The sequence below is a fragment of the Hakea prostrata genome, chromosome 4 (assembly GCF_041222555.1).
Source record: "Hakea prostrata isolate BN-2017 chromosome 4, UWA_Hpros_2, whole genome shotgun sequence".
In the NCBI taxonomy this organism is placed as follows: Eukaryota; Viridiplantae; Streptophyta; class Magnoliopsida; order Proteales; family Proteaceae; genus Hakea; species Hakea prostrata.
Window position 1 is genome coordinate 47,707,414 of NC_142603.1, and position 26,962 is coordinate 47,734,375.

At 38.5% G+C, this 26,962-nt stretch overlaps 1 protein-coding gene across 3 annotated transcripts in view; it reads right to left on the reverse strand.

Annotated features, from left to right (window-relative positions):
• LOC149019218 (piezo-type mechanosensitive ion channel homolog) overlaps positions 1 to 19,064 on the reverse strand; it is a 113,373-nt gene extending 94,309 nt beyond the window's left edge. For 2 of the 3 annotated variants that reach the window (XM_089153253.1, XM_089153252.1), the window contains exons 1-4: positions 18,510 to 19,064; positions 10,938 to 11,018; positions 5,531 to 5,690; positions 5,278 to 5,435 (exon numbers count right to left, since the gene is read on the reverse strand). In XM_089153253.1, the coding sequence (XP_089009379.1) occupies positions 5,278 to 5,435; positions 5,531 to 5,690; positions 10,938 to 11,018; positions 18,510 to 18,558 (448 nt within the window). In that variant the 5' untranslated portion in view covers positions 18,559 to 19,064. Of the gene's footprint in view, positions 1 to 5,277; positions 5,436 to 5,530; positions 5,691 to 10,937; positions 11,019 to 18,509 lie in introns of those variants that run through there. The other variant, XM_089153254.1, reaches the window with a different exon arrangement.
• Positions 19,065 to 26,962: the final 7,898 nt, after the last annotated feature.

Consider the following 26,962-nt stretch of genomic DNA (forward strand, 5'->3'; position numbering starts at 1 on the left):
GGATGATGTAACAAATAAATTTAAGCTTCTAGCACTTCTACATTCTTCACCAAGAAACCACCGAAATCAGCGAGCTCTGGTCAAAATTTCAACTAGAACATGTAAAGAGGTATATTTTTACTTGTTATCTGTCTTTTTGGAAAGACTATACAAACAATATATATATTGCATCGGTCAAATCAGTTTGTTCCTATTTTGTATGGCATTTTATATCCATGACTTCAGAACCACTGAAATTTCTGACATTTCCACAATGCTACTGTGCAAGAAAAGGACCAACAAAAAGTCATTGTAAATTTCAGAGTTTTATACCTTATGATAAAAAAATTCATTAAAAATGTACCATTTAATAACTCAACTTTACCTTCCCATCATAGAAATCCGTCCGTTTACACCCCTACTCCTGACCCCCCCCCCGGTTTCCCTACAGGACTTGGCATTTGGATGACCTACCTAACCAGCAATGCTCTTGTCCAGTGTCAGTGGGCATATGCTACTAAGTTTAACCCAATAGTTCAGTGAGGTGGTTGAAAGTTCACTTGGTTGCTGAGGACCAAACTCCAAACTAAAGTATTCACTATTTTGAAAAATTTTACTTAACATGGTTCAATTCTGTGCTGGTCCAGATACCTTTGACTGATAGGGCCACTTACCAATTAAATGTCAAGAATGCCTCTTTGTATGGTGTTCTATAAGAAGTTTATATGGAGTACCATCAAAGATGTGCCACTTTAGCGGTTTTATTAGGTCCAGAAACCCACATCAGCAAGGAAGCCCAGGGAGGCTCATGAGGTTGCTGCCTAGCAGCCTACTCTCTAGCATTAGGCCTATATTACCTTCTTTTCTTTTCTTTTTCCAAGTACATAAATTTCAGTTAGCTAGTCCAGCCTATTGGTCTAATTAGGGTTAGTTAATTTTACATTTAATCAACTTATGTCAAGGGTTTCTTAGTCTTTTACCTTATTTAGGATGCAACTAAAGATTTTTCACAGCCTTCACCAAGTCCACCCATAGGAGGCTAGTGTGTTATTCAATAAGAGTTGTTAGTCAGTCAGGAGTGTAAGGGGTTGGTTCCCTAAGTCACCTAGGAATTGGTAGGTTAGGTAGAGTCAGTTTAGGACACTACACTGATTTGTTCATAATTGTGGGCTGCTACAGCCATTATGAAAAGCTTCAGAAAGCAGGTTAAAGAATCACATAAAATTTGGACATTTATTAAAGCTTTGAAAATGTCCCTATGGGCATGGTTTGAGATTCACTTTCTTTTTTAAGGAGGTGAGATGAGATAAAGGGCAAGATTCCCACATCTCGCTCGAGTCTCGACCTATCTCACCAAATATCTTCCCAAATCTCACCATATCTCGCTAGAACTCTCAATTTTTGCCCATTTTTTGCGGATTTCAGCTGGATTTTCACTTGCGACTACTTTTAACACATCTACAACAACAAAGGAAGATCAATCATTCTATGCTTGTCTTATGGACTTATAAGTTATGACTTATATAGAACTTCTAATAGTTTTATAATTTTATTATTAAATTTTGATGACATTTAAGTTATTTGATGTATTTGATACACTTATTTTTCATTTATAAGCGTTAAAGGTTCTACATTACATGTTGTATAACCTTGGAATCCCCAATCCTGCAACATTTGGTTTCACACTTAGGATCGACTTAGAACTCATACTTAGAGTTGTTTTCTAACAAATCAAAGGCCACTAGTGTGTTCAAAAGGCCTAAATTAATCTAACCACCAAGTTTGAGCCCAACCTAGACCCTAAAACCCACAGAGACGAGCCATCGAGTTAGCCCAAAAAAGACCATATCTCAACCAAGATCTTGCCAACTCGGCCAAGATCTCGGTTTTCGGAAGGGGAGAGATCTCACTCAAGAGTGAGATCTTGAACCATGCTTGTGGGAATTTGATTAAAGCGGAAGTGGAATCCATTGTCGCAAGGTCTTGGAAATATACTGTTGGGCATATCTTACATAGCTGACAATGCAGGAAACCTTGCAGGTTTACCTAGGCTGGAAGCTATTTTTGGTTTTAGACCTTTCCATCTTCACCAACACCCCCACCCCCACCCCGGGGCTGGGCCTCTCTCTTTATTTTTGATTTTTTCTTTTTAAGATTTGACCATTTGGGAGGCACCATTAAACATTAAACCTATAACCTTTCTTGGCCAAATTTCCATTTTTGTTAGATAACTGTTTTCCTAGGCAGAAGAGGATGCTAAACTTTAAAACACATACCCACGGAGACTGCTTCAGTTCAGTTGGGATTCAAAATCACTACAGGCAATAAAACTTCCATTAAAGGACTATAAACCCTAACCAGCAACTGCAGAATTCATGGGGATTCCCTATTCAGTCTGCAACTCTTTTGGTGGGAATCCCCTGCTCCACTAGGGCTACACTTATCTAAAGTGCAGGTCTTGAATCCCCTTTTGCCCGTTTAAACTCAGAGTCCTAGTCTAGGTAAATCTACCGTCCAACTCTTGAAAGTAACCAACCAGCCTAAGCTAATATCAGTTCAAGATCCTACTTTATCAAGTCCACCCATGAAGTCCCACATCCATAGGAGCCCTAGAAAACCCTAAACAGCCCCAACAGCCCTGTTCAAATTTAGCCTGTTTCTGTTTTGATCATCTTGGTGGTCTGGCCCTTATTTGATCACCTCATTCAAGAGCACGTAATTGTTAAATCTAAAGTGGACATGCAGGGTTTGATAAGTTTAGCAGTGCTGATGCTGCATAAGTTCAGCAATGTTGTTACTTCAAAGGTTTTCTCAATGTTACACAATTCACTCCATTTTTGTTCGTTAAAACACGACTCTGGATTTGTTACTCTGGTTCTCAATGCTAATGATATAATTGTAACAGGATACATTACATTAGGTTAAGAATTATTTACACCAATACTTTCAGATTAACATTAGGGTATTCTTTGTCACTTCCCTGGTATTGAAATGGTTTCGAGGAGTAAGGATTTTAGTTCATCACAACTCACAAAGAAAGCATGTCCTTGATATCTTGGAGTGAGACAGTAATGCTAGGCTGTAAGCCTTAATTGGATCCTCATGTTGAACTTGGTTCATATGTTGGCAAAGACTTTAAAGATAAGCAGAGGGATAAGTAGAAACAAGGAAGATGAGCCAAGATGTATGGGGCTGGTCGGTCAGATTTTTTGTTGGGTTCTGGTTTTGGTTAGGTTCAATGAGTTTTAGCTGGTCGTTTCTCCAGTTACAAAGGGTTTTTGCAAGTAGCCATGGGGAAGAGGAAGAAGGTGATGGTTGCAGGTGGTGGCAGATGATGTTGCAAGTGAAGGTTGATAGGTCCTGCAAGGAGCTTTTTTGGGTGCAAACGATGCTCCTGCAGGTTTGAAGAAATCCAATGCTTCTGTTCCTTCTTCCATTTTTTTCCCCTTGTTTTTTTCCTATGGTTAGCACATGATTGAGAGAGAAGATAGAAAAAGTGACGATGGTGATAGTATTCAGCGATGGATTAGAGTTGGCTCTGAAACCATGTTGGATGAGTCAAAGATATCCCAACTTGTGTTTGAAGGACATAGCCATGGTTTGATATCTCACCAGATCTCACGAGATAACTCACTTTTTTAAGAAGGCGAGACAAGATAAAGGGTGAGATTCCCACATCTCGCTCGAGATCTCACCATATCTCGCCGGAACTCTCAATTTTCACCAGATTTTTTGCGGATTTTCAACTAGACTTTCACTTGCAACTACTCTTAGCACATCTACAACACCAAAAAAAGATCAATCATTCTATGCTTGTCTTACAAACTTATGAGTTGTGACTTATGTAAAATTTCTAATGGTTGTATAATCTTATTATTCTATTCTTGAGAGTCTATATTGTGATACGCATATAGATGGAATTTTGATGACATTTAAGTTATTTGATGTATTTGATACACTTATTTTTCATCTATAAGCCTAAAAGGTTCTATATTACTGGTTGCATAACCTTGCATTCCCCAATCTTACAACATTTCGGTTTCACACTTAAGGTCAGCTTAGAACTCATACTTAGAGTCGTTTTCTCACAAATCCAAAGCCGTCGTGTGCTCAAAAGACCCAAATTAGGCTAACTACCAAGTTTGAGCCCAACCTAAACCCCCAAAACCCACCAAGATGGGACTTGGCCCAAAAAACGAACATATCTCGATTGAGATCTCGCCAACTCGGTGGAGATATCAGTTTTTGGAATGGGCGAGATCTTGCTCTATGGACACAGCAGGAGCTTTATTGATATTAAAAACTACCAAATACAGAACAAACCAAATCTTCCCAATGTGGAAATCTTACAATAAAAATAAGAACCTAGCAAATCTACTCCCAATAAAGAAATAACAAAAAAGGAAAGTAACCTAATTAAATCTAACCAAATTAACCAGGACTCCCATAATCGATTCTGTCTTTCAACAGTAATGCTGATTGAGCTGGAGCTGACGGTGATAGACGGCCAATTGCTGGAAATTGTATGCTAGTACCTTCTTTGGTTGAAATCTTGTTGGGGGGAAGATCACTGCTGCTTCGTCTAGTGCTAAAGCAGAGTTAGAGCTATGTTCATACTACTGTGAAGCAGATGTGCATACGGACCTTTGTTCAGGAACTTCAATTTTACCAATAATTCAATGGAAACATTCTGTGACAACGAAGTGGCTATTTATATTACTAACAATCCTGTTTTTCATGAACACAGAAAGCACTTCGAAGTGGAACTTGGTTTGTTTGGGATAGTCATGAAGTAGTTGGTCTCCATTCCATTGATCAGCTTGGGCATTTGTTCACCAAAGTCTTATTTCAGAATATTTTTCATCAAAATTTTTCAAAAGCTGGGATAGGTGTGTCCCTAATGCTCCAATTCATGAGGAGTGTTAAGTAGTCTAGTGATAGTGACTTGGATATTATACATGGGATTGACTGTTTTGCATTTAGTATTACCTAGGGGTCTTCTGGCAGTTGCTTATCGAGTCATATTTGAGTTTTACTTCAAAGCTGAACAAAAGGACCATAACAGTCATGGTTGGTGTATTCTGCTTATAGCTCAACTATGGGCAGTACTTCTCCTTTGTCACTGGTTTTGCAGATCTGGTATTGCCACAGAAAGATTTCTAGAAAACATAAGCATATATAGGAATTGCAGATCTGATATTGCCACAGAAAGATTTCTAGAAAACATAAGCATATATAGGAAACTTTAATGGCACAACCAAATAAGTTGTGGAATACAACACTTCTTCTTCAACTAACCTAGACGCTCCATGCATGATAGGAAACGGCCCCAAGAGGAGCCTTGCAATGGAATCAGTAAAAACCTACTCCCAAAGATGTCAAATAAAGCAAAACCAGCTGTCAATAGCTGAGCAACCAAGAAAGAAATGGCGGATGGAAATCTTGAAGACTGGACTCTGCAAAAGGGTTCAACATCAATAGATACAAAGTTTCATGCAAAGCAATTGATATATATGACACAAAAATCAGATGAATAACCAGAAAAATTCACCTCACATATCCAAGTAACTTTGCCCACCAGGAATCTATTACACTCCACTCGTGACCCTCAACAGACCAAACAATATAAAATATCAGTTGTGGGAGAATGGCCAGTAAGGAGAAGAAAATGATAAACCATGGCCCGCCAGATTGCCTCCAAAAATGAAATCCTGTTGAATAAAGATAAGTTATAACAATTCATCTAAAGAAAGAAAACAGAATAAAAGCTCTTGACTTGTGGTAGTCAAAATTATACAGGAGAAAAAAACTCCAAACACAAAGGAAGATGATATGAGAAGTACTGCACTGGTTACAGTTTCTATACCCAAGTCCATACAAGTTCCTTCCCTTAGTGCACATTGGACTCTTCCGTGGTAACTTAATCTTTTAAGTGAAAGAGACACATGAAAAAGAGGTGCCCCTATTTTATATTCCTTCTTTTTCTGCTCTCTTAGCGACTGCAACCTACTCCTCTTTCTTTTTCTCCCTTCCTTCTAAGACCTTTCTTTCATCTCTAGTTTCTTTCTTCTAAACTTACCACAGCCCTTGGGAAAGATTATATCTATCTGAAAACATATGATCTAGGAGCTGCAGTTGCTTTCTTCACATTTTTCTTCAGTTTTGGTCTTGTTTTTGAAAGTTTTGAACACCATGATGTGTTCCTTTTAATCTTATTGGATTGCCTCTGCACAAAGTTCTTTATGTTTGCAAGATGATTTCGTGTACCAATCAGAGGTTTGAAGATTGGTTTGGAGGATGGTTCTAAAGAAACAGAAAAGTCCCCACCAACTATTTGTGTTCTTGATGAGTAATTTTTGGTGATCAGTTGCTGTTCTTCAGTATTCTGTCTAAGAAAATGGATGATTCAGAGAGCTCCACTGTATCAGCCACTAACAGGGACTCAGTAACCAGTTCTGGGGCTTCCCGACTTTTCCACCATGGCCAATGAAGTTCGATGGTATGAACTATCCACTGTATCAGCCACTAACAGGGACTCAGTAACCAGTTCTGGGGCTTCCCGACTTTTCCACCATGGCCAATGAAGTTCAATGGTATGAACTATCTCATGTGGTCCAGATATTGCTCCCTATTGATTGATCCAAGAGGACCCATTGGTATCCTCACCAGCTGCCACTAAAGCCAATTACACTGGGCCCAGAAAAGAAGAAATGGGTGCAATGAGCAGTTGGTAATGTCATTCCCAATCAACTCCATGTCTCCCCACTTGCCCAGGAATTATTTACTGTTGTCTACATCATCTCAGATATGGAAGATCATGAAGACTATTTATTCCCAGGCTGAGATCGATGTACTAATCCATGACCTTGAGATAAAGGTTCATAGGCTCACATAGGTAGAGATGGATTTGAACTCAGTACTATTCCAAGCTGAAATTTTGAACCATGTATTGCAGAAACAAGAAAGAAAAATGAAACAAATGTCCAGAGAAGGACTCGTGACCTGATGAGAGCACAGACACGACTGGTGATGATGGTGCTGGATGGATTGATAGAGAAGAAGGGAAATGAATGGGCATTCGGCACTACCATTCAAGAATTCTTCAATACTTTGACTGTTTACGTGTCTTATAGTAGCCTGCATCCCTGGATCCCTTCCTCATATCTCCCAAAAGGCCAAACATAAATATGACACAAGCTGAGACTAAGAAAAGAAGAAATGGATCCTTAATATCAATTTTTTTAGGGTTATTTAAATATTTTAGATCTGATTGCATATGGAAATGTCTATGAAGTGATCGAACTATGTTCTACTGAGCCATTCCCTGAATAACAGAAATCACAACTGCTGCAGCAGCAAGTGATTGAGATTCTCTGTTGTGGGTCCATGAAAATTTTATGAGTCTCTCCTAGAAAAGAAAAAAGGAGGGGGGGTTTCACTACAGATGGAAATTACCAAGTGCATCAAGGTGGGGAGTGGATGGGAAGTTTGTTCCCATCACCTGCATTGCCAAGGCAATTAAGTGCTAATTCCAGTTCACCTTGGCCTTAAATCTCCAGTTTGAATTGACTTGTGCTGATGATCCTAATTTCCTAGATCACATTACAAATGAATTGGCTAGCAAATCATCCTCATCTTCTACTGAAGCAACAAAGTAGGCAACAGATGGGCAATTTGTCCCCATCAGATGGACTGCAAAGGCAGTTGAGTGCCACTTCCAGTTGCCTAGGCCCTTCAATTTTCGTTGAGGCTACTTGTACTGATGATCCTAATTTCCTGGATCTTGTTCCTAATGAATCAGCTAATAGGTCGTCATCATCTCCTGCTAAATCTGTCTCATGGAATCTCGGTTAGGTGTCTCTTTTTTCCTTTTTTTAATCCACATTTTTGTTGCAAGCTCTAGTATGGCCATAAGACTCAAAGGGAGAGAGAGGATATATGAAAAATGTGGAGGACCAACCCACCTTCATTGCAGGAAGGAACATTGCAGATAACATACTCCTCTGTTGTCAGTAAGAACCAATCCGCTTTCATTGAAGGAAGGAGCATTGCTAATAACATCCTCCTCTGTGCCGAAATTGTGAGAGGCTTTGACCACATCTGGTTCCCCAGCTGCCCTCCTCAAAATTGACCTCCTTAAAGCCTTTGACTCCATCCGTTGGGACATCATCTTTGAGATTATGTCCTCTATGGGATTTTCAAGCAACCATTAAGAATAAGAAAGCTAGTTCTAAGACATAGCAAAGGACAAAGGATGTTGAGGATCTTCAAAGATATAGGTTGGTTAAAAGTAAAGCTAAGAAAATTGCTGAAATAGCAAAGGAGGAGAATAAAAAATTATATAATAAGTTGGGCATGAAGGAAAAGGAAAAATCTATTTATAAGATAGTTAAAATAATATATAGGAAGAATAGATATCTTGATCATGTTAGACATATTAAAAGTGAATAATAGTAAAGTACTAGTACGTGCTAAGGACATTAATAAGAGATGGGAAGTCAATTTTTCTAGTCTACAAAACGAGCATATTTCAGGCATCGGTGATTCAGAGGATTACACCATCCACCAAAGCATCAATTTTCAAACATATATACAGAGAATTTCGATGTTCAAAGTAAAAGAAGCACTAAAGAGGATGAAAATAGACAAGACACAAGATCCTAATGAAATCCCAATAGAAATATAGAAGAACTTTGGAACCTACGAGCTAGCTTGGTTGACTAAGTTGTTTAATAAAATTATGAGCACAAGGAAAATACTAGATGAATGGAGGAGAAGCATCGTGGTTCCAATCTACAAAAATAAAGGAGAAGTTCAAAGTTGTAATAACTACAAAGGCATTAAACTGATGAGTCACACTATAAAATTATGGGAGAGAGTAATTGAAACCCATTTAAGACACTAAGGAGACTTATGGAAAGGTATAAAGAGTGTACAAAAGGCCTTCATATGGTATTTATTGACCTAGAAAAAACTTATGATAGTTCTTAGAGCTTTAATTTGGCAAGTACTAGAGAAAAGAATTGTTGTAAGTAAATATCTAGACATAGTTAAGGATATATATTATGGTTCATTGACAAGTGTAAGAATAGTGGGAGGACAAAGTAATAAATTCTCAACTACAGCTGGGCTACATCAAGGATCAGCTTTAAGCCCATATTCATTTGCACTTATAACAGATGAATTAACCAAAGACATTCAAGACAAGGTTCCTTGGTGTGTATGCTTTTTGCTGATGATATTGTGTTGATAAATGAGACTCAAGTAAGGATTAACTCCAACTTAGAATCATTGAGGGCAGCTTTGGGATCAAAAGGATTTAAACTAAGTAGAAAGAAGACAGAATATCTAATTCGTAACTTTGGTCATAATCGAGGCAGACGATGAAGTGGTGAAACTTGATGATAAGGAAATTCCTCACAGCAGTTGTTTTAGATACCTTCGTTCAATCATAAATAAAAAAGGTGATATAGAGGATGTGTTTCCCAAAGAATAAAATAAGGTAAAGGAAGTGGAGAGGTGCCTCCAGGGTCTTGTGTGATCAACGTATCCATTTAAAGCTTAAAGGAAAATTTTATAGGACCATTGTTCAACCAACTATGATGTATGGTGCAGTGTTGGATCATTAAAAGGAATCATATGGATAAACTCTAGCAAAAATGAGGCCGCTAGGATGGATGAGTGGCAAAACTAGGAAGGATACGATAAGACATTATCATATTAGAGTTGGTCTAGAATTAGCTCCTTTAAGTGATAAGCTACGAGAAAGTTGTTTGAGGTGGCACAGCCATGTTAAATAGAGGCCTATGAATGTGCATGTATGAAGAAGTGATATAATCCAAATTGATGGAATCAAAAGAGCTAAGGGCAGACCTAAGATAACCTTAAAAGAAGTGGTGAGAAAGGATACGCATAGTTTAGGCTTTGTATCTAGTATGGCCTCAAATAGAGCTGATTGGAAGGCAAGAATCCATGTAGCCAACCCCATTTAGTTAGGACAAGGCTTGTTGCTACTATTATTGTTATTGTATCCATCTGTGACTTGGTAGGCAATTGGGGTTCAATGCTTTGATCTCTCACATTTGGTGGGAGCGGAATCTTAGGGGGAATGGACTTCCAAATATAGATCCATTGACATGATTTGGAAGGCCATCCATTTTGAGGTCTCTGGTCGACTACAGTCTCTTCGCCACCCCCTGTTTTAAATATCCCTAAAAATAGGACTATAGTTCTTTCTTGGGGTCTTGGCCCTTCTTACTTGCCAAATAGTAGATTGTAACAACCCCCCCCCCGGGCTTTCTCTCCCCCTTGTATTTTTTCTATTTCTCTCTCTTGTATATTCTTCCTCCCCTCCTTGGGGCTTTGGTTAACGAAATTACTCATTCATCCAAAAAAAAATGTGGAGCTCATTAACTCCTCTTACAGCTTTTATCTGTGGCAGCTTGTGCTGGTGCCTTTTGATACCCAACCTAACTCAATAAGGTCTCGAATCCACAAACAATCATTATGTTTCTTTTAATTTGAGAATAGATGGTTCACACCCAGTTAGTTAATGGTGAGGATTTAATGAAGCAATTAGTTTTCAGCTGAAATTGAGCCATGTTGGTGGTTGAAGCTAGAGGGTGAAGATCTCCAGGTCTTCGTTAAAAGTGAGAGAATCCAAACTCTTGGTTTCAGGTTTTGCAAAGAAGGGTAGATGATAAGTTTTCCCTATTTCAAGAATGCTTTTTTCTATTGGAGAAATATAACCTATCCACATCATCACTTTAACAGAAATCAACTAACCAAGTGGACCACCCCAATGTTACTGCAAAAAGTGGAGGTCAAACAGTTTTCCAAAGGTGGGAGGTACCTTATTTATGACATGTAAACAGGGAAACTCCTTCCCCTGACCACCCACCACCCCAAAGAAAGAAAAAACAAAAACAAAAGAGAGAGAGAGAGTCCAAGCAGCTTACCCCTTTTTGAAGCATTAAACTGAATGACAAGAAATGCCAACAAATCAACCAGAGAAATCAAACTCCAATTGAGTAGCCCAGCTGCATTAAACAGTAAAGAAAAAACAATAAAAACTACGTGAAATGAAAGATACAGATAATAGATCATACAATGAAAATTTATAATCACTTTAGAGCTGGACAGCTTAAAAGGTTTTATCTATCAAAAATAATTAAAAAACAAATCCAGATATGAAAGATGCTGGTGATCACATATATAATTGTAATTGTAAAGTGCTAATCACTATAAATTCCAGGCATTTTGAATTGACTGAGCCTACCATAATCGTAACTATATAAATAATAAATAAAGAAATTAAAAGGATGTAAAGCTAGTAGAGAAATTGCTAGCGAAAAGGCAAATACTATAATAGATGGTATTGAGACAAGATGTCAATAACATAAGCCTGGTTGGATGAAAAGTGAAATGTCGGAATCTGGTAACGAACTAATTTCAATGTAAAGAGATTACAGTAATGAATTTCATGTAGCCAACCACAATATAGCCATCAGAATTAAATGTTCCATATGTCAGTGTGAACCAACCCCCCCCCCCCCCCCAAAAAAAAAAAAAATAGGAGCAGTCCAGGCCAAAATGATTGCACTAAGAAGCTTTTATTGTACAGTCCAACCAACTCCAAATTTGCCCCTCTTGTAAAAGAATTCTAGTTTCTTCCCTTTTTACTTTCTTTCTTAGTTATACTTTAGGAAACTTTATTGCTATATGTAATTGAGAAACTAAGAACCTCCACAATGATTAACTGGAGAAAAAATGCTTGCTTCTCGTAAATAGAATCTTCAAGAGGAAGTGAGGTGAGAGAACTTAGTGACATGTCTCAGACTGAGTACAATCAAGACCTGATGCAGTCTGGCTGCCTGAAAACAGCCTCAGGTGTACGGCTTCCTCCCTACACACCCCCTACACCCCCCCCCCCCCCCCCACTCCAGCAACTAATATCATAGGTTTAGGTTTAGGTTATTTTGAATATTATTTAAGCTATAAATTGTTTTATTTAAGTATTACCTGAAGTTGCAATTCCAATAGGAAAGCTGAAGTCACTGTTTGCACAAACAGTAACCATGAGTAGTACTCTAGTTTCTATTTTAGTTCTATTTTCTATTTAGTCCTAACTCTAGTCTAAGTTTTATGTGTGACACTATATAGTACTCAATTGAACCTACAATTCGATTGATGGAAGTTTATTTTGAGCATTCTAGCTTTATGAGTAAGTCTTACTAATTCCCTTTTCCCCCCTAAGATTCCCCTAAGCTGTGTCTTACTAATTCCCTTTTCCCCCCTAAGAATCCCCTAAGCTGTCTCATTCAATCTCCAATTAACAAGCTTCAAAATTATTGAAGATTCTGCAAGTTCAAGAATCAATTCAAGCATTCCAAGGGCTGTTCTTCTACAACAGCGAGCTCTTCTTCTGGTCTTCTAATTCCCAATCTCCAATTATCCTTTTTCCCTTTCTATTTTCGTTTTCCTTAGAACTTAGCCATTAAACCAAATTCCACTAGAGTCCATTAGAAATCCATCCACAGCCTATACATATCACCATTCGGCTTCTTCCAATCAAGAGAACATACCATCTAAAGTCCAAGGTTTTAAACCCTTTCTTGAATTTTCATACTCCCCAGAGACCCAATCTTCCAATTTAGATGCACACCAATCTAACCATTAGAATGGTCACAAACTTTAGGCTCATCCCCATATATCATTACCTACGTTCTCTCCAAGTTCCAATAACAATAACCTGCCCCATCCATGCATACGACTCATTACTCTAAATCTCTCCAAAGCTATCCAACAACCATAACCTATGTCATATGTATCCCAATCAACTATCCTAAGATCATATAACCTTAATCCCTTACTTTTGATTTGGGATCCAAGAAAGCTGCCCTAGTTGAACCTCTTCAATCTAGGGTCTTTATGAAGTTGCTGCATCATCACTGATAGCTTCATTAATTAATACATTGTTGCTGCACCATTCTTGTTGATCAAAGGATTCGGTCAATCATCTGGAGCTCCCATTCTTGAGGGTTTCTTGTGGAAGCCTTTAGAATTGTGGACCTCAATCAGTGAACTGCTGGGAACTGATCTTTAGAGATTCCATTCTCATTTCCCCATCTAAAGACCTCCACTCAGTGGTGATTTGAAGGTGTTCTGAAATCAGTTTTGGTCAGTAGCAGAAATCTCCCCCCATTGAACCCTAATTCAAGAAGAGTGAGATCTAAGAATTGGGCCATCACTTTGCCCTGAGACTTGGAAAGTTTATTCCATATACCAAGGCTGTTATTCAATAGTAAGCTCAACCACTTTCATTCGCTGTTGCTGTGCTTTCTATAAGCAGTTCATTCTCACGCTCTAGAGCCCTAAGTGTCTCCTGCAATAGATATTTGTTAGCTTTTGTTGATTGATTATTAGATGGGTTTATTAAATATCTATAGCGGGTATTGTTAGGGGGAAAAACAATATTATAATTCATTGCTACAACCTGTTTTGGTACAACCACATATACCAGTATTAAGTCTGAGAACAGTGATTGTTTTGGGTTATATTTGTGATCTTTTCTGGACTTAGGTTACCTGAGACACAGCTCTACACTAAAGAGATAGATATTCCCAAGCTTCTTCTCCAATCTTAAACTTTGCCTACTGGACGACATAGAAGCTTAAAAGCCTTGACCACCCCAGCACATATCACATAACCTAAACAGAAAAATAAAATCCTTGTGTATCATGTACAACCACCACCTCACCAAAAGAATGTGAAGGAAGACAATGAAAGGTGAACAGGCCCTAGGAAAACCTGATCAATAAAGGATGCCTTTGTGACAAGCCAACAACCATCACAAGGAAGAGATGTAGGTAACCTGACTCATGAAATTTGTTGGCAAGTACGAACCAAAAGTGACTTCGATCAAGTAATATTTGAACATGCACAAACCAAAGACTTACGCAGTTTGATCCTATAATCCATGAATTACGAATTTCATGCTAAAGTCAAAAATACTCTTCGCACTTCAAAAGCCCCCTTTTGTGCCCTCCTCGAGACCCAATGTTCAAAGCGATAATGCCCGTCGGATTCCCCGATCGATCACCCCCTCTTGGTCCTTTTCTCTCCAATTCCAACCTCTCCCCTAATGGTTGTATTTGGATTCTATAGGACCCATCCAAATTCCTTGTCTCTCTCTTCTCTTCTTCTCCCCAATTCATGCATCTTAGCCTCTCTCCGCCCATTGCCCCCCTTCTTTCTTACCATCATCTATGGATTCAACCATGCTCCGGACTGTGCCCCTCTTAGGGACAACATCTGCTCCATCTCCTCTACTACTGCCGGACTCCCCTGGGGCATTGTTGGGGACTTCAACTCCGTTCGTTTCTCGCATAAGAGAGTCGGTGGTTGAGTTCCGGACCCAATGGCCATTGAAGCTTTCAACTCTTGTATTGATGATGTGGGCCTCTTTGATCTTCATTGGTTTGGCCATCTCCTTACTTGGCAAAATCGTAGGATCGGCGATGCGAGCATCACCTTTAAGTTGGACCACTTCATGGCTAATGATTCCTGGCTTGCTTGCTTCCCCTCTTCCCCGGCTTTCTTTGATCCCCCGACTCTGTCGGACCATTCCCCTTGCCACCTTCATATCCTTGACCCCCCCCCTTCCTTTGGCCCCAAGCCCTTTAAATTCTTTGACATGTGGACCTCTAAAGCCTCCTTCCTCACTACTATCCAGTAGCTTGGCTCCAACCAGTCCATTGCCACTCTCTTCCCCTTATTGCCTTTGCTCGTAAGCTAAGAAATACTAAATCTGCTCTTCGATCTTGGAATTCCTCCTCTGTTGGAATATTTCCTCTAGAGACTCTACTTGTCGCTCTGAGCTTTCTAGGATCCAATCCCTCCTCCAAAACGATACCCTCAACCCTTCGCTGGCTGAGCAAGAACACTCCCTCTCCCTTGAGCTTTCCTCCATTTTTTCTCAAAAGGAAAGCTTCTTTCGGCAAAAATCCCACATCAAGTGGCTTGAGCTAGGTGACTCCAACATAGCCTACTTTCACCGATCATTCAAAGCTCACCGCAACTTCAACTCCTTTCCTTGTTTGCTTACTTGTAGTGGCTCTTGGATTAGCGACCCCGCTAGTATCAAATCCAAAGTCATTTCTTTCTTCTCCAATCTTCTCTCTCCCCCCTCTCCCCTCCTGCGTCGCCCCCCCTTCCCCCTTCCATCCTCAACAAATTTGTTGACCCCTCTCTTCATGGATCCTTTCCCGCATTCTCTCTTCTGAGCAAATCATCTCAGCTATTCGATCCCACAAAGCCAACCGTGCCCCTGGCCTTGATGGATTTAGTATAGGCTTCTTCTTTGCCACTTGGGACTTCATTGTGGAGGACTTGGTCAAGGCCATTAGCTTTTTCTTTAACCCTTCCCAGCTCTCTTCCATTAACCAAACTTTCATCTACTTGATTCCCAAAAAACTTGGAGCTTCCTCCCTCTCTGATTTTTGCCCTATCTCCCTTTGCAATCTTCTATACAAATTCATCTCCAAGATCCTCGCTAACCGGGTCAAACCAATCATGTCATCACTGGTTAGCACTAACCAATCTGCTTTCATATTTGGCCGTAGTATCTCGGATAACATTCTCCTTTGTGCGAAAATGGTTAGAGGTTTTGACCGTGCTTCTCACTCCCCTACGGCCCTCCTAAAGGCGACCTTCACAAAACCTTCGATTTTATCCGCTGGGACTTCATCAGCGAGGTCCTACATGGGCTACCCTCCCCCTTTCATCCATTGGATCGAAATCTGCATCTCCACCCCTATTTTCTCTATCATCACTAATGGCTTCTCGGCCAGCTTCTTTCCTTCCAAGGTGGGAATCCACCAAGGTTGCCCTCTCTTCCCCTACCTCTTCTCCTTAGCTCTAGAAGTCCTATCCCGCCTCCTTCAAGCCAAAACTGATCAACTCCTAATCTCTCCCATCCCCAAGTGTAAAGCCCTTAAGCTTTCCCACCTTACCTTTGTTGATGATCTTATGATCTTCTCAAAGGCTGACCACTCCTCTATCTCCTCTATCCTCTCCTCCCTCTCTTCCTTCAAGTCCCTCTCCGGTCTTCGAGTCAACCTTGAGAAATCTACCATTTTTCTCACGGGTGTCTCCAATTCCATTCGCTCCTCCCTTCTCCAACTCTCTGGCTTAAAGCTTGGGTCCTTCCCTGTTACCTATCTTGGTCTCCCTCTCATCCCTGGTAGGCTCACCCGCCACCATTGCTCCCCGATGCTAGACCACATCAAGAAAAAGCTCCAACTCTGAAAGGAAAGCTTCTCTCCTTTGCAGATAGGGTGGTGCTTATTCGATCGGTTCTTCATTCCTCCTATCTCTACTAGTGTGGAATTTTCTCCCTTCCTAATCCTCTATCCACTCCATGGAATCCCTCTTCCGCACCTTCCTCTGGAAAGGCCAAGAGTCCTCCCACTTCCTCCACTGTATCAGTTGGTCCGATACCTATCGGCCAACCTCTGAAGGAGGCCTTGGCATCCACCGCATCATGGATGTCAATGTAGCCTGCCTTCTAAAACTCATTTCGAAAATTGCCTCAAAACAAGACTCCATCTGGGTTTCCTGGGTCTACACCTATCTTCTTAAATGGAACTCCATCTGGACCACCCCTATCCCCTCTAACCCTTCTTGAATATGGAGAAAACTCCTCCTCCGTCCTAGGGCCTTGCCAGCTATCTCCATACTAGTATCTTTTAGGTCCTCTACCTCTTTCTGGCTTGATTCGTGGCATCCGTTGTGGCATTTTGTACTCTCTTCTCGGTCCTCGCTCGATCTATAATACATGCATTCCTCGTGACGCCACCCTATCCCCCTTCATCTTTAATGGCTCTTGGTCCCCCTCCCCCCACCCTAATGACATGCATGTCTAGGATTCCCTACCCCCCCCCCCTCTCTATCCCTCCTCTTCTTCTGACCTCACCACATGGCTTCCTTCCCCCTCCAAATCCTTCACTATCTCTTCACTTGGAACCTCATCCGTTCCCCATCTCCTCGTGTCCCCTAGGCCCCTTTAGTCTGGTTCAAAGGCCACATCCCCCGCCATTCCCTCACCCTTTAAAGAGCCCTCAACTTAGCTCTCCCCACCCAAACCTTCCTCATTAGCCGCCACATTTTGGTTGACCCTACCTGCATATTCTATAGGAAAGATTCAAAGAACTTAGTCATCTTTTTTTCTCTTGCCCTTTCCCCTGCTCGCTTTGGTCTTTAGCCATCTCCTCTATTTGGCCTTGGTCAAGTGAACTCATGGTTTTGCTAGTGATTGGAGTTGGATCTTGAGAATCTTTTCGGGCTCCTCTATTTGCAACCAAATAGGTAAGCTAGTCTTTGGAGCCACCATCCACCACTTATGGTGGAAGCGCAACCTCAAGAGATGGACATCCAAATCTCGCCTCTTACACTTGATTTGGAAGGCCATTTGTTTCGATGTTTCTTTGAGGCTATTGTCTCTTCCCCACCCCCAGTAGCATATTCCCCAAGGACTAGGCTTATTGTTAGATCCTAGGGACTCTCCACTGCCTTCCAATCCTCTTCTTGATCGGTCCCCCCTCCTCCTTTGTATCTTCTTGTTGTCTTTAATATATTATTTATTCACCCAAAAAAAAGATATACAATAAAAATACAAAAATAGAGAAAACACATGCACAAGACGGCATCTATTTACACAATTCACCCAAAGGCTACATCCACGACCAAGCATCATGATGGTTCATAGTGAAATGAAGAAGAAATAGAGATTGTAGCCCTAATTAGTTTTCTAGCTAATTCTCATTTGAGAGAGCATTTGTGATAAAAACAGATGAAAAGCCTTATTCAAGAAAATTATCAAAATGCCCTGCCCCAAGGAACACCCACAAAAGATCAAATAACACCTCCAAAAAGTTTTGGGCTACAACCAGTTGTTCCTAAGTGTTTGAAATTCTGAACACAACCCACGCCTACCCAAGAATAGTGAATGCTGTTTCTCGGCAACCTGGGAAGTCTAGGCCCAGAATCAGGATCCAGAACATTTAAAATTTGTCTTCACCAACAACATTTCATGGTAACCCTTTCCTCAATATAAAATTTCCCAAAGCTTGAAGATATTCGCCACTTCAACTTTTTTGCTAATGAAGACAAGAACTGTTTCAAAACTGCCCAAAGACAACTGGAATTGTTATGCAACAACTCCTTGCGTCCCTACAAATCATAATTGTACTAATACGAATACTAAGATCCTCACCATCACAGCCTTAATCTACTTAATCCCTACTCAAAACCTCATCTACATTAGAGTTAATCCAATTCAAATAAACGAATACAGCCAAACATAAAAATATTGGCACCTGGAAAGTTGTAAAAAAGGCTGCACATAGTTTAACTCGAAATTAATCTCTTATATGATTTCTTAAAACCGGTTGATTAAGCACAACCTTTAAGGAATTAACAAACAATTATTGCAGAGAGTCTATGTTGTTCATAAGGAAAAAATGGCATACCTGTTAAAAGCAGCAAAGGCAATACAAAACCAAGGACGAAATTCCTCATGACGAGCCCGCTTTGTCAGTGCAACCACTTGATCGCCATTGCCGTTGTCTTTCAGCAAAGAAAATCCAGTTGAGGACTCTTATTTATGAACATTTCACACCCATTTGATGAAGAAAAAAGCCAAACCCAATACAACTGCCAAATGTGCGATATGATGAGCAAAAATTCATCAATGCGATTCCTTACTCAGAATGAAGTCACAAAACCAATTCCAGTAAATGATGATATCCTCTTCGTAACAACTAATTTGGACTACAAAACACAGTAGCTAGAACAGAGGCTTCCGTTTTCTATACAAACTAAAATCGGTTTGGTCCCCAAATCTTACCTAGGTATGAAAAGGGGAAGGATTAAGAGTCTAATCAATACATTGAATTTTGGGATACCGTCAAAATTAACAAAACATGCGGGAGCAAAATCGAAATGGAGATAGAAAGCTTTGAGCTTGGATCGAATAACCGTATCCTAATACTTCATCTTTGTAATTGGTGGAAGCCTGCATTTAGTTCTTGGGGTTATGTTTTTTTCTTTTATATATATTTTTTCATTTATGTTCTTTTCTTTTCCGCTTTTCTCAAGGAATCCTTGTTTTAAAACTTTTGTTCCTGGAAAAAAAACTGATACCACAGGAGAGTAACCAAAAAAGAAAAAAAGACCATAGGACTACAGGACAGAACCGTTAGTTTGGGACAGGGTATACCCAGTGACATGAAGAATAGCACTGCCCTATAAACTGCATTGTTTTCTAAAAAATCATATAATAAATCTAAATTATTCGTTTGTTTAATTCCTACTTTATGTGGAATCCAAAAATCAATCATTGATGATTCACTACTTTGATGATCCTTTTCTTCCGGTTCAATTGGATGCCCTTCGGGTGGTTGAGGATATTCGTCGGGTTTTAGAGCTCGAACCTTCGTGGTCGGTTCGTTTTGTTTCTAGATGGGCTAATACTGTAGCCGATGATCTAGCTAGGAAGGCCCAGTCTATGGCAAGTAGGACTGTATGGCCTAATTCCATTCTTTGGCTTCTTGAAGTTTGTAATCAGGATGCCTCGGCTTTTCCTTGCCGCTCTTCTAATTGAAAGTTTGATTACCAAAAACAAAATCAATCATTCATCTGTGTTCTGTGAACCCTAATTTTATGCAAGCTGGTGGTAAGCTTTCAAATCTTTTGTCCTCTACTCTTTTCCGTCATTCTTTGTTTTCTAAGGATTAAGGAATCTCAAAATCCTTTTGGGTATTCTAGGTTTGCAATCAAGACTATTACGAAGCTGCAAACACAACGGATCACAGAAAATGGGAAGAATTGAAGTTCTAGCAGGGGTTATAGTCCCCGACGTAGCCCTCCTTATCATTGACAATCCTAGAAATAGCTACCATAGTGGTAGAAGGTCTTATAAAGATAGACAATCTAGTCTATCTCAATTGCTTGTTCGCAACATTAACCTTACTGTTTACCAAAAAAAAAAAAAAAAACATTAACCTTACTCTACGGTAAAAAATCATTATACAAAAAAAATTCAACATTATCTTATAAGAATGAACGAAAAGGATGACCCCATTTTCTTATAGCAAAACTCTACAAGTATCTATCATCTAACTAATTAGTTGAAACACAAATTTCACATAAATAATGATAACCAATGAAAATGGCATGATTTATTAAATTAAGAAGTGAATTATATTAAAAGTATTCTAAAAATAAAAGGTAAAGTTAGTTGGAAAAGGTTCACTATGAAATATTGGTAAATATTATAAAATAAATTGTAAAAATATTATATTTCGAAAGTAAGTTTAACAATGAAATGATTTAATTGGCTGATTTTTATTTGGATCCCCGATGTTTGAGCTCATGTTAGGTAACTTACTTTTAGTCCAAAAGAAAGTGATCTTTTGCATTTGCCTCCATTGAGATATTCAAAAAAGACCAATTAATTACATTCAATTAGTAACTAAATGGTTTCTATTAGTTTAGTATTTTTATAACCAAAATACCCATGTGTTTTGTTTGTAAAATAAAAATAACCGCAAGTATACAGTATTGTATAGCTAACTGGTCGATCTCAAAGAGATATGCCACTTAGAATTTAACCTCTTAATAATAATGCGAGAGTGCAATGATTCAAATTTGTTAACTAATTAATTAAACTAAACGAGCGGTCCTACTCCATACATCGAATGCAATCGAATTGAGACAAAAAATAAAGCAAACAAAATATAATCATTTATCATCTAATAAAAAAATACATAAATAAAATGCAGTAAAAAAATGCATAAAGTAAATAACAAAGCAATACCAACGGGGTTGGTCCAAGTGGTAAGCAGCTTGGTAGACTCACCCATCACAGCCAGGTGTGCGACGCGAGTCGAACCATTGGTTTACAAACCGGGGTTGGCAAACCAAAAAATAAAAAAAAAATAACAACGCAATAAAATGAAAAGGGAAATCTTAATTAAGGAGAGTCGATTGTAGGCATCTTTGATCAAGAACTCAGGGGAAAAGGAAAACAATAAATAAATACTGAAAATAAATCCTAAGTTAAGAATATGGAGGGGTAGACAGAAGTAAGAACGAAAGTGGGAGAGAAGATTATTGACGAAAGCTACTTATTTGTATCTTTGAATCTTGAATAGCAAAAATAATCCTTGAACAATGGATTCGAATATCAACCAACCCTAACAACCAGTTCTGGAATTATTCAAATATGCAATTGTTAGATCCAGAGAAAAAATAATTTTTTTGAAAATTGAAACTCGAAATTGGAATTGAAATTACATTGCTCAAAAGAAAAGAAATACACTTGCATAAAATAAACTAAACAATTCTAATATTCCTTACATTACATAGAAAAATTGAACCTAAACATTCAATCTAGAAACTAGAACCCACAAAGTAACCAAAGAACTAGAGAAAACTTAGAACAAGCTAAAGAGAAAAGAAGGTGCAAGACTTAAATAAACTAAAGAGAAAATAAGAGAGGGTATATTTATAGGAAATGATGAATGATTTACAAATAAGGAAATAAATAAATAACAATAACAACAATAATAATAATAATAATAATAATAATAATAATAATAATAATAATAATAATAATAATAATAATAACAATAATAACAACAATAATAATAATAATAGGGAATAAAGAATAGTGAAATAAAAATAAATAAATAAAGACCTAAATTCGTTAGTAAGTCTAAGGAATAGAGAGAGAGAGAGAGAGAGAGAGAGAGAGAGAGAGAGAGAGAGAGTGAATGAGGGGGGAGAGAGAGAGAGTAAAAATCATATTTTGTTGGGGTAATTGTATTACAAATTCTTCAAACACACAAAAATGAAATTGCAATACAATTGAGAGATGAAGATCTTTAGCCAATCTGAAAAGCTTGAAGTTGCAACCGAACGAACCACTGATCAATGAGGTTGAGTCACACTTTGAGTGTTGTCTTTAAGGTAATTGATGCACCTTACTACCAAGGGTTCTTCGCACCAACACCTCCAAGATAAAGCAACCTCCAACTAGAAGATGAGGTAGTTCTTCTAGTCCCTTAAAGGAGCCAAAAGCTAGAGCACAACACTTAGACAAATTCAAAGAAATAAATTAACTTTGTAATACAAATAATGTGAGAGTGAGGAGTATCTCAATTGCACACCACATGCAAGGAAAGGTTGAGTTTATATAGGCTCAAACCTCACCTTACACTCCTTAGGATTCTTAAGGCAATGAATTGGAGAATCAATGGTTTGTCCCTCTTCCACTAATGAGAATAAACCACCTTAACCTAACTTCCCCACTACTTGGAGAAGTAACTCTCATATTCACTTCTTTGGAATGAATTGGATTTAATCCATTCAAAGACCTTAACCTCACTCATGGTAGTGGCCATGAATGGTCATGAAATTGAAATGAGAAATGAAGGCCAAGAGTTAGAATTTGAGTAAATTCCATCATTCAAGTAAACCCACCTCATCACCATGATCAAGACCTTTAAGACCCATCACCAATGCCATGAAGAGCCTCATAATCAAGGTCATGAAGGGCCTCCTTTACTCATGATGCCTCATTACCACCCTTACCTCATGGGTCCCACAAACTAACAAAATAATTAAATAAAAGAAATGCAAAAAACTAATTTTGAAACTTAATATAGATTTTTAATAAAAAACCTAACATATTTTGAAATTCACATGGAGAAGAAAGTGAAGAGAAGAGAAAGAAAATATAAAATTAAAATACATATATTTTGTTAACGAAAATATAGGTGGGTTGGTTATTAAGGAAATAAGAAAAATATATATTAGAAAGTGGGAAGAGAGAGAAAAAACAATCAGGGAAATAAAAATCCTAACCTAAATTTGACTTATTTATTTATAAGATATTTTGGCGTTGGCCCATAAACGTATCTTTAGCCCATCATATTTCAAATCAGGCCCATTTTCGTACTTGAGAATTTGAACGGACCTCTTGACATATAAAATTACATGCTTATACCCAAAACTCCAAATATTTGTTTAAATCTTGAAAAGTTCTAAAATCTGCAAAAACAACATAAAACCCAAAGTAGCTCCACTCTAACTTTGTAAAATGCACGTTTTATGCCTTAAGATTTTACACATAAATGTGCTCATCATGTCTTTTTAGATTTATTTCTTCAATCCGATCTCCCAAAATATAGTTACCAACAAATAAAAAACAAAAACTAATCAAACTAAACTCCCTCACAAAACGAAAGGGAAAGTGCAATTTGAAGCTTCAAACTCCCTCACTAAAATTGGAATTGACACTTGTTCTAATATATGCTCACCTTTTATCACGATAACTTATAACGCCTCGATAGATCAAGTTAGGATGGGCTGGCCTAAACCTCTTAACCTATCTTATGGACCTAAACCTAAACCTAAGCCCAAACCCTATACAATCCCACTAGGGCTTAAAAATCCCTAACCTAAACCCTAGCCTACTAAGGTCATCTAAGCTCAACCTACCTTAATTTGTTCTGATAGGGTCAAGTAGGTTCGGGTTAACCCTGATTTACCATGAATTTATGTCACACCTCACCCAGCCAGATCCAGACTCACCTAAATACCTGTGGGGGTAATAACTCTACAGAATCAGGTTCATAGTCAATCCATAACAATATAAAACAACATAGCATAATCCAAGAGAAAGAAGAGAAATAAGGTATCAAAAGCTTTTACAATTATTCTCAGACCATATCTCAAAGTTAGTCAAAATTATAATAAGAGTTTAAAATAATAAAGATTGTTTAACAACAAAAGTCTAAATGTTTTCAAAGAGGATTAAGAATCTAGGTAGCACCTCATCCTAATAAATAAATAAAGAACACAAGTGATAGCAACCACAACAACTACCTTCTTCTGTAATATCTCCATAGTCTCAGAAGGGCTGGACTCCTTAGGTACAGTCCGAACAAGAACACGACTTTCCATGTACATGTGTGTCATCTCCCGTTGGTCCCTCATAGGACTCAGCCAATGGCGAACCCTCTAGATAAAAGGAGTCCTCATAATCTGCAATAGAATTTAAAAGAAAATACATATAAAAGGATGAGTTGCACAGAACTCAGTGAGGTCAACATAACGCACATCGCATAATAATCACATGTATTAATATACAATATAATTTTAATGAAATAATGAATGATGATGACACGAGTATGATCCTAGACTGTAACGAATCTAGTCCTATGGTTGACATGCATTGAGTTACAACACCAACCTCTTCTGAGGGATCTCGTCACTCTCCCTCATGGCACTCAAGCATGTCTTTTGGGTTCTCTGAGGCAATTGGGTCAGGTCACATCATATCGTGGTTGGGGTTTAGATCACCACTCTCTCACCAACCATTGGTCTGAGGACTGGCGCGTGTCAATGATAAGTTTAGCCCAAAGGCAAAGTCAACTACGTCTCGTGCTACATGTGTTTCTGGATATTTTCCCTCATGCCTAGTGCTCTTTTGGTTCACGTATCTTTCCCACTGAGGATTGTTATTCTTCACATCACTCAAACCATCTTTTGGACTACCATTCCTTAACCCTATGGTCATCCACATATGTTGGGGTGGATGCCTCTTATATCTCCTCACAATATTTAAGCAGTCTTTTGGACCCCCCCCATGAGCCCAACCCTAACATATGCAACCCGATCACTACATGATAATAGTAGGCCTATATGATGCTCATAGGACCCAGCCACTACCATCACGGGTCACTCGGCTTTAATACTCCTGCCGAAAGGGTAGTAGCACTCAATTAAGTTTACTAGTCAAACACATCTAGATACTTAACCACCATGCACCTAGTGTACATAGATGCACAGGCACTAGGGGTAATGGGTGAACTAGGGATGTCAATGATGTGGTTTGGGGCTCAAAACACCCAGCCCAAACACAAACCATTTGTAAAATAACGATTTCAAGCCGATATCAATTTGGTGCGGTTTGTGTTCGGGTTAATTAACGGTTTGGGCTAACAATTTATTGTATGCAAGAAAAAGAACAAGAAGAAATAGTTGATCATCTTAAACTAGAGCCAATTCCATGGGAAGCAAAATTGTTATTGGTCAAGTTTCATTAAAAATGAAAAGTCATTTCACATGTAGAAATCCCAGCCACTTTATATAAATCTAGAACCCATATAGTAAGTAGTAACATAGAAACCACAAGCTCATTCCTTAAGCTCCACTGGATAGTCCTTCTGAAACAAATCTTCAAACCAAAAACTCTTTTAAATTCCAACTTGTGCTATGATTGATTGTCTTGAAATTGGGTTCTTGTTTTGTGAGAGTGTTGGTTTTTTTTTGCCTTTCTATAAAATTCATCTCTTTTTTGGGTTGGTATTTAGTTTGATATGAAAAAGAAATACCTATGGATTGGATAAATATTTACTTAATTTAAACAAACTTGGTACATTTAATTGGGCATTCATACTTAATCCTTCTAATTGTCCCTTACAAGTAAGAGAATGACTATGTGATCTTGAATTTTTGTTCAAATTTTCTAATAGTTCATACCAACTACCTAGTAGTAATGTGATAATTCAAGCAATGTTTAATGTAAAACCATAAAACAAGTTATAACAGGTAGCAGTTTGGGTTCGGGCTGGTGTGTGCTTTGCCACCCTCAACCCAAACACAACCCATTGAGATTCGGTTCGGGCTATAATGGGTAGGTGCGGTTCGGTTTTAATGGTCCAAGCTGCAAATTGACACCCCTAGGGTGAACCCACAACCCCGAGTTGGTATAAGTACATATATAGGTAGTATTTTACCACCAAACTTTCAACACAATCACATTCACATCCATCATTCGAATGATTAAATAGTAACATAAACTTAAACATTAATGAATAGTAGTATAAACATAAACACCAAATTATCTTTCATCCATGCAAAGTCTCACGCAATTCTAAACATAAATACCAAGTTACCTTTCATCCGTGCAAAGTCTTACGCAATTCATGAAAGAATATTTGACATTTGTAATAATGAAAAGTAGAATCAAATTAAATACATATTGTATGATAATGTCTCTCCTCACGATATAATAATAAGCAATAAAAATCAAATTAACTACAAGATATATAAAAATGCATCCCCTACTTGTCAATGATAATAAAGACCTCCAAATGTCCAAGAATTCCACAATTTGAGAGTGTGAGCAAATTAGAATAACCCTAGAAACATAAAGGCTAGGTTAGGTTTTTAATCGAGAATCAACCAAGCATTAAACAAACCAAAATGCACACCTAGACAAGGGGGTAGCAAGATAAGCCTGCTAGGGCCGGTCGACCGCCCCCCTTAGGGCTATGACCAAAAGTGCTCGATTTCAAGCTCAATTCGAAATTAACTCAACTGGGGATTTTTGGGACTTCAATGGGAGATAGTATTGTTCCAAAAACACATTTCAATCCTTTCAATTAGTCCTCAATACAAAAGCTCCAATTTGGCTCTTAAAGAGTCACAAGCGGGCATCTTAAAGAGGTTCGATCGGTCTCAAATGGATGAAATGAGACCAACCACACTCAATAAAGATTAAGAGGCATAAAGTGGACTTCAACAAACATTCAATACAACCCAACTTCTACAGCTACCACCATTATTGCAAGTACTCATCAAAAATACTTCAAAAGAAAGGTTGCAAAGAGGGTTTTAGAGGTCTTCTTACCTCAACACGCAATTCTCCCCTTGATTCGTACTTCGGCACAGCCAAACGAGCAAGGATTCTTCAAATCTTCTTCCTCTCTCCCACATTCTCAACCTCCCTCTAGCATAAACAATTCGTTTATGAGCAACTAGAGCAATAAAATGGAGTTTCAAAGGCTGAAATACCAAAAATACCCATCTTCTGTGGGGGAAGATGGGGGCAGTCAATAAATCTAACATG